The sequence below is a fragment of the Salvelinus alpinus genome, chromosome 39, assembly GCF_045679555.1.
Source record: "Salvelinus alpinus chromosome 39, SLU_Salpinus.1, whole genome shotgun sequence".
Lineage (NCBI taxonomy): Eukaryota > Metazoa > Chordata > Actinopteri > Salmoniformes > Salmonidae > Salvelinus > Salvelinus alpinus.
This window is the reverse complement of record NC_092124.1, coordinates 2,935,741-2,944,102: the sequence shown is the minus strand read 5'-3', so window position 1 is coordinate 2,944,102 and position 8,362 is coordinate 2,935,741. Positions and strand designations below refer to the sequence as shown.

Here is an 8,362-nt window from a genome sequence, read left to right as displayed (position 1 = left end):
CATTGAAATCCTTTAGGACCATATAGTATTCCAGCACAAGGATCCAATTAGAATCGCAAAGAAAAATCCTATCAGGTTTTGAAACCACTCCTTTTGGACTCAACTGGGATTCTATCCTATATGGTTTTATCTTATAGGACCCTTTAAGATTCCAATACAAAAATCCAATAGAAAATTCCTATCAGATTTTGGAACCACTCCTATTGGACTCCTATATGATTCTAACCTATAGGATTTTACAGTATATACAAATCCTGTCAGTGTGCTGGAGTCTGGTGTAGCGGTCTAAGCCCCTGCCTCTGGACTATGTATGTCACCTAGGCGACGTGGGTTTGAGCCCTGGCCCGTGCGCTCAACCACCTTCTGTGCCCATCTATATATCAGTCTCCCTATCTGTACTTACAACTGTCCTGTAAAATATACAGTAAAAGGGTTTTGGGATGAGGCCAACTCATACCAAACCAACTCAGTTGAGTTGAGGTCGGGTGATTGTGGAGGCCAGGTCATCTGATGCAGCACTCCTTCACTCTCCTTGGTCAAATAGCCCTTACACAGCCTGGAGGTGTGTTTTGGGTCATTGTCCTGTTGAAAAACAAATGATAGTCCCACTAAGCGCAAACCAGATGGGACGGCCTATCACCGCAGAATGCTGTGGTAGTCATGCTGGTTAAGTGTGCCTTGAATTCTAAATACATCACTGACAGTGTCACGAATCCCGCTTCCTGAGTCTGTTTTTGCCTGTGTTCTGTCCTGGAGTGTTTTTTCCGGTGTCCTGGAACGCACCCTGTCTGGTTGCCGGGCGACGTAGCTAGTTGGAGGATCTCTGAGTACCCGCACCTGTATCCCATCAGCTATCTGCACACCTGGTCCTGATCATCACCCCTCCACTTCATAGCGCTGACCTGACATCCTGATCCCTGCCGGATCGTTAGCCATGAACAGTATGTTGTGCCAGCGTATCAGCCTCCAGGGGCCTGTTGCACAAAAGTAGAATTAAGACATCCGGGATAAATGACTCAGCTGAGCTCAATGAAGCCAAAACATGTGCGTCCAGGCTTAATTGGTTGCACAAAGACCAAGCCAGGATGAGCAGACACGGATTCATTAAGCCAGGTGAAACCAATCCTGGATAGGTGCGCGCTCACGGCTCACTCAAATAGACCCCGCCACAGATCACAGATTAACTGATTTACCATGGCAACTAGAGCCGCGTACTTTTCCCCGTCGGAAGCACAAATCCTCATGGAGGCATACGAGGAGGTAAAAGATATAATTAAGAAGAAAGGCAACACCGCCACAGTGATAAAGCAAAGAGAAAAAGCGTGGCAAAGTATTGCAGACCGCCTGAATGCGTAAGTAGTGCACAATTACACACTCACCGCTCCGCTGAAACATCACAATTACAATTCAAATATTTAATTCACATCTCCAAAAATGCAGTTGTACTGTAATTATGAAACGGTTAAATTTTTAATTGAAATGCACTGCAGATATGAGTGAAATTGTGTAAAGTAACTCCATCACACTGTATAAAGCTATGATACATTTTTTGATATTTTTACTGAAAACAAGACAAAAATACCAAGTAATTTTTTGCAGTGTGACTCCATTAAATGTGTGTGTGTGTGTGTGTGTGTGTGTGTGTGTGTGTGTGTGTGTGTAGATTAAACATGAACGGGCCAAAACGGACATGGCAGCAGGTCAAAATCAAATACAAGAACATTCTGCAGAATGGTATGGTCCCTGACTAATATTTAACAAAGCACAAGCATATATTGTACCCAGAAGGTGCCTGCTCACACATTGTCTGTACTGTTTTAGCAGTGAAAAAGAATACCCACAGACAAGGCACGGGTGGTGGGTCACCAAAGGCTGACCTTACCCCAGCAGAGGACATGGCCTTGGAGCTAAATAAAGGCAGGCCCGTCTTAGAGGGGATCCCTGGGGGGAAAGAGACGAGCATAGGTTCCTCCCAAGATGCCACCCGCTTCATTCAAGGTATGTCCTTCCATCTCTACATGGGATACAACCACATTCATATTGAATCAATTTGGACTGTCTGACTTTGGTTTACCTATTGCCTTGCAGTGTCTGGCAGCACTGTGTTCCTGTTAGAGCCACCAGCACAAGCACCAGACGATGCTGATCCAGTGAGTACTCCATCAAAGGCATACTGTAGGCCTGGCATGTCTTGTCTACTAGCTTCAATATGAATCCGATTAAATGTGATAGGGTGAAGGCCCCAGTGCAGCAGCAACAGCACATGATGGAGACGATGATGAGGAGGAGACCATCTCTCTGGATTCCAGAAGGCATGAGGTATCATGTTAAGACTGTGAAAGTACTATTTACTCTACAATGGTGAGGAGTCCTCATCAAAATCAAAAAATCTAATTTCTTTTACAGGACCCAGATGCTATACAGTGGGAAAACCAGCCTGGCAACATAGTGCGTATTAATAAAAGGACACCACATCCTGCCAAATTCCAGCTGCGCTAATTGTATTGTGTTCACAGAGCTCACAAGCTATCAGAAAGTTGTATGGCAACCACCTCCGGCGCCAAATAGAACTGGCAGACATAGACATTCAGTACAAGAAGAAAAAGATGGAAAATCTTGCACTGGAGTCCGAAATAAAAAAGAGGACAATTAGGAAACTGGACCTTGAAATAAAAAAACTTGAGAGGGAGGTGAGATATGCCTTCAATGTACACTGTATGCTAACTGTAACACAAATGTATTAATCATTATTTTTCTTTCCTCCCCCAGCTCCAAGAAGATGACACAGCTCAAAATAAAAATTAGGTATATTCTCGTAAAGTCAAGTGAGCCATGACATATGAGCTCTTATTGTGAGCACACAGGACGGTGGCATCTTTCTAAGGTTTTTTTTTATTTTCCCAGCAATCAGTACAACCAAGTCATCGTTATAAGGCATCGCCCTCTTTTGCCCACCCCCCCAGCACCAGGTGTGGCCACTAGCCTATATGAAGGCCCAAAATTGTGTGTTCCTTTCTGCTCTGACAATGGCATGCCCATTCGTGCGAGATGTGGTGGATGAAGAAGCACTTGTGCTGAGGAGAGCCTTCAGGCGAGAAAGGGTCTTCAGGGACCGGTTGGACCCACTGGCCTTCCCTGATGACCATCTATATGAAAGATACAGGTTTTCTGCAGATGGCATCAGGTATCTATGCAGACTACTGGGTCCCAGGATTAAGCACCGCACTGCACGGAGCCATGCACTGAGTGTGGAGCAAATGGTTTGTGTGGCCTTGCGCTTTTTTGCTAGTGGAGCCTTCCTGTACTCAGTGGGGGATGCAGAACAGCTGAACAAGGCCACAATTTGCCGCACAATAAGGAGTGTGTGTCTGGCTATCAAAGCATTAGCAGATGTCTTCATCTCCTTCCCTGGCCACAGAAGACTCTGTGACATCAAAGAGGAGTTCTATAGGATTGCAGGTAAGAGGATCTACAAATTACAGGACAACTGTTAACACATAGTAGGATACTCATTACTTTGTGTGACAGGTTTCCCCAATGTCATTGGTGCAGTGGACTGCACACACATAAGGATAAAAGCCCCCTCAGGTGCCCATGAGGCCGATTTTGTAAATAGGAAATCCTTTCACAGCATTAATGTTCAGGTGAACATAACTTTTTGATATTGTCCATTGACGAACACTCTGCATTGCCAGTGATGTGCATTGATTGGTGTAATATTCCTCATCTTATGATTTCAGATGGTCTGCAATGCTGACTGTGTGATCAGCAATGTTGTGGCAAAATGGCCTGGCTCAGTCCATGACTCCAGAATCTTTCGGGCCTCTGAAATCTATCAGTGCCTATCACAAGGTAAGCCACACAACCCCTATTTATAACCATCATGGCTGTGTCAAGAATATCACTGTGTTTATGAGGTAGTAATGATGAGATTTTGTGTTGACAGGTGAATTCTCTGGTGTGTTGCTGGGAGACAGGGGGTATGGCTGCCAGCCTTTTCTCCTGACACCTTTCACAGACCCCCAGGAAGCACAGCAGGCCTACAACCATGCCCATGCCAGGACCAGGGCCAGAGTTGAAATGACCTTTGGCCTCCTGAAGGCACGCTTTCACTGCCTTCACAAATTAAGGGTCAGCCCTGTTAGGGCATGTGATATTACTGTGGCTTGTGCTGTCCTCCACAATGTGGCCTGCCTGAGGAAGGAGAGGGCCCCCAGAGTGCCACCAGCCATGGACTGGGACAATCCGGCAATCTTCCCTGATGACGACAGTGGTCGGCTGCTGAGGGACCAATATGTGTTGAATTATTTTAGTTAGTATGTGTGCTTTCAATTTTGGTTAAATATGTCCTGCGGTGGCAGAGGAATTTGGGTTTTTTTGGGTTCGTTTTTTGACGAATTTGGCCTCTTATGATGTTTGTGCGGTATACTGTGTGTAATACAAGGCTGCAGGGAGGCTACTGCATCCATTCATTTGTCTGTTCAGTTGATGTGTATGGATTTGTCCTGCATTTATTTTAGTGTGCAGACATGCAGGGTGTGTTATATACAGACCTTTGAATGTGTATGTATCATTTTGTATAATATGCTTGGATTCTGTGCTTTCCATCTTGTAGAGTCACTGTGACTTCAGTTTCGAAAGGAGCTGATGGTTTACCTGCTTTGTTTTGTCCTTATTCAATAAAGGAACATAATGTTACACATTGTGTTTTTATATTCATATGGAATGTGTATTTGTTTATATGACAGAGTACTAGGGCCACACTGAAGAAAAAGGATAAAGTCATAAATTTATGAGGCTGGTTCTTTCTGCAGAAAAGCTACATATTGTTTTTACAGTTTTGATACTTATGACAATGTGATACTTAATATTCTGGCACATCAGCATGTCTTTGTTTATGAAACCATACTGAAGTACAATTTCACGAAATGCCCCACATCTGTCATTTTAACAACTGTCCTCCTTTAAAACAACTGGTTACAATATTATGACTTGTGTTTTTTTCCCCTCTGTGGCCCTAATATTCTATCATTTTATATATAGCCTTATAGTCTATGGGAAACTGTAAATTATCTAATGATAGCAACATCATCTAAAAATCATTTTTTATCCAAAATCATTGAAATTAATGATCACAAACGTTTAAATAATAACAGTGGGTCTAGTTATATGTGATAACAATGTATAGTGAGCAGTGAAATAACTATTGGTTTCCATTTGTGGTGACTGCTGACTGACATTAGGGATGAGATTAAATAGATCCTGGAATTTAGCCTGGTCTGGAGCAGGCTAGCTCCACAGAATAAATCTCCATGGTAATTTATACCATAACATATCCTCCTGCCCCCTATCCATCTTTAGTGCAACCGGATTACGGATCAATTGAGCCAGGATCACCAAGATATCCTGGCTTAATCCCTTATCCTAGTTTTGTGCAACAGGCCCCAGTTTGATAGAGTTTGTTTTGTTGTTTTGTACGTCTTGCTTGCCTTGAACTTACCTCCGTTTTTTTCTGTCTACAGTCATTCACCCGGAACACTCATCCCATCCCTACCTGGTCGTCGGTGACTTCAGTTACTTCCTTGGATCTGCTTACTCAATTCCATCAACTCACCTCCGCTGCCCGCTCCGCTACTTGGATTTTTCTATCACTACATTTAAACTTGTAAATAAATACTCACCTTCGTCTTACTCTCCTTGTCCTGGTCTGCTTCTGGGTTCTACTTTAGAGAACCGTGACAGACAGTGTCACCAGCAAAGCACACCATTACACCTCCTCCTCCATGCTTCACGTTGGAAACCACACGTGCAGAGATTATCTGTTCACCTTCTCTGCATCTCACAAAGAGATGGTTGGACTTTAGACTTCGAAGACCAAAGGACAGATTTCCACCGGTCTAATGTCCATTCTTCGTTTTCCTTGAACCTAGAAAGTCTTCTTATTATTGATGTCCTTTAGTAGTGGTTTCTTTGCAGCAATTCAACCATGAAGGCCTGATTCTTGCAGTCTCCCCTGAACAGTTGATGTTGAGATGTGTCTGTTACTTGAACTCTGTAGCATTTATTTGGGCTGCAATCCGAGGCTGGTAACTCTAATGAACTTATCCTCTGCAGCAGAGTTAACTTGATCTTCCTTTCCTGTGGTGGTCCTCATGAGAGCCAGATATATCAGCTTAAAAAGGGTTTATTTACAACCTCTGGGGTATAACCTTGACTCGCCTAGTTAAATAAAGGTTGAGGTTGGAGGATGTAGGGGTAGATTTGGAGGTTGGGGTAGAGATGGAGGTGGCGGAAGACCAAAAACAAGGAGAGTAATCTGTGATGAAATTTGGGCGACTGTGGTAGATCATGTTGAACCATCATCCGGACATTCCAAAATGAGAAGAGGTTTGTACTGCAGACATTGGACCCATCTAGTGCTTTTACTACTTGACAGTAGTACAATGTAAAGATGGTAGATTCCAATACATACTGTAAGGGGAAACAAAGTAAATGTTTTATGTATTACTGTATGTATGAAATTGGGAGCTATACTACTTTGTAACATGTTTATCTTGTGTACTGTATTACTGCATGCTATTTTCTTTTGTAGAACTGAAAGACGACGACTACGTACGTGGTGGTGGAACGTGTCTATTTACAGACAAACAGGAAGTTGCCGTTGTGCAAATGGTATTTCAAAATAATGCCATAAAACTGTGGGGAAATCCAATAACAGATGATTGAAAACCCTGCCACCTTCCATAACATCAGAGTGAGCTTATCAACCACAGCCCACATCCTTAAGAAACACCATCTCCGGATGAAGCAAGTCTACAGTCTCATTTGAAAGGAATTCCCAAAGAGTGAAGGATAAACGGTACAAATATGTGCAAGCAAGTAATGTTCTCGTATCACTCTTTTTTTTTTTTTTTTACGTTTTATTACGTTATTTGTTTTTCAATCAACCAACAAAACACATTCCACATTCACAGATGTGACAGACTTAAAAAAAGTATATATAATAATAATAAAAATAAAATAGTAATATATACAGTGGGGAGAACAAGTATTTGATACACTGCCGATTTTGCAGGTTTTCCTACTTACAAAGCATGTAGAGGTCTGGAATTTTTATCATAGGTACACTTCAACTGTGAGAGACGGAATCTAAAACAAAAATCCAGAAAATCACATTGTATGATTTTTAAGTAATTAATTTGCATTTTATTGCATGACATAAGTATTTGATCACCTACCAACCAGTAAGAATTCCGGCTCTCACAGTCCTGTTAGTTTTTCTTTAAGAAGCCCTCCTGTTCTCCACTCATTACCTGTATTAATCGTTTTTTTTTTAAGGTCTTCCGTTTCCCCACATTTATTGATTCGTTTCATTTCCCATCATCAAATACCATCATCGATACCACAAAAGAAACTGACAAACACAGCTTTTCACTCCAATCTGGCAACCCTCAATAAATCCGACATGGCACTAGTATCCCAAAGTATTAAGCGAAAACAAGCATAGAAAAGAGCATTGGCATTAAAAAAAAAGAAAAGAAAACGTAAGGCTACTATTATAGTATAAGTATTTTGGTGACAACCTGTTTGATTAACAATATTGGGTTGTCAACATGTTTTTTTTATATAAAAATAAATGATGGACACAAAACAAGGCAGTTTAGAACACCATTGCCCAAAATGCATTGCTCCAATAACTTTCAAAAGATTGTTCCCAAAGCTCGTGTGTCTGTGTTTGGGTGGTAGAGTTTTCTTAGTTCTTACCTGAGCGATGGGTCTCATTTGTCACTCTCCTCATTGCTCCATTCTCGTTTTCTTCAATAACCTTGTTTAATTCAATAACCTCTTCGCTGACATAGTCATCCATCTTAACTAATTGTATGATTACCTTTTTGTGACTGACTCGTAATGGTAACATCTACTGTATGATTCTAACTGTAGTGACAAGTAGTTGAGTAGCTTCACCTGGTACCTCTCTGATCTCTGTCTGTGGTTCACTTTGGGTATCCAATCACCTTCAAGCAGGAACATGGACTTCACAGGATAATCTAACAGAGCGATACAACGTGATAGCTGCAGGACAACAAACAGTGACAATTGCAGCCTTTCAGCCTATCAATGTTTGTTGTTCCCGCAGGCTTCAAACGGAGGGCACGTTATGGCCCAAACTCATTATGGCACCAATGTTTTCTGACGTTGTATCAATGCTGTCTGTGTGTGACATCAGCGTGAAGAGTTATTCTAAAGTGGTTGTGGGAAACATCTTCATCAGAGGGTTTAAAGGGAACTTCACGTGTGTGTTGTGAGTGTGTGTACACGTGGACTGTGTTTCGTCTGTGCGCGTCCGCATGAGCCGTTGACC

At 42.2% G+C, this 8,362-nt stretch overlaps 1 protein-coding gene across 5 annotated transcripts; it reads left to right on the top strand.

Annotated features, from left to right (window-relative positions):
• The first annotated feature begins 293 nt into the window (after window positions 1–293).
• On the top strand, window positions 294–4,719 carry LOC139566871 (myb/SANT-like DNA-binding domain-containing protein 4). Of its 5 annotated transcripts, XM_071388205.1 has the most exons (11): window positions 294–1,352; window positions 1,664–1,734; window positions 1,822–1,998; window positions 2,089–2,150; window positions 2,233–2,319; window positions 2,407–2,448; window positions 2,517–2,690; window positions 2,770–2,805; window positions 2,905–3,459; window positions 3,741–3,852; window positions 3,947–4,719. In XM_071388205.1, the coding sequence occupies exons 1-8, from the start codon at window positions 1,195–1,197 to the stop codon at window positions 2,803–2,805; spliced, it is 807 nt and encodes a 268-aa protein (XP_071244306.1). In that variant the 5' UTR covers window positions 294–1,194; the 3' UTR covers window positions 2,905–3,459; window positions 3,741–3,852; window positions 3,947–4,719. The 5 variants fall into 5 exon arrangements, with proteins under 5 accessions (XP_071244306.1, XP_071244304.1, XP_071244305.1 ...); XM_071388203.1 differs by having other exon boundaries at window positions 295–1,352; window positions 2,517–2,805; XM_071388204.1 differs by having other exon boundaries at window positions 296–1,352; window positions 1,825–1,998; window positions 2,517–3,459.
• Window positions 4,720–8,362: the final 3,643 nt, after the last annotated feature.

Bases quoted from the DNA above. Each gene is read 5' to 3' on its own strand.
- LOC139566871 (XM_071388203.1), top strand. From the start codon at position 1,195: ATGGCAACTAGAGCCGCGTACTTTTCCCCGTCGGAAGCACAAATCCTC. The intron at 1,735-1,821 runs GTATGGTCCCTG...GTACTGTTTTAG, and splicing joins CAAGAACATTCTGCAGAATG to CAGTGAAAAAGAATACCCAC. The intron at 2,151-2,232 runs GTGAGTACTCCA...TAAATGTGATAG, and splicing joins CACCAGACGATGCTGATCCA to GGTGAAGGCCCCAGTGCAGC.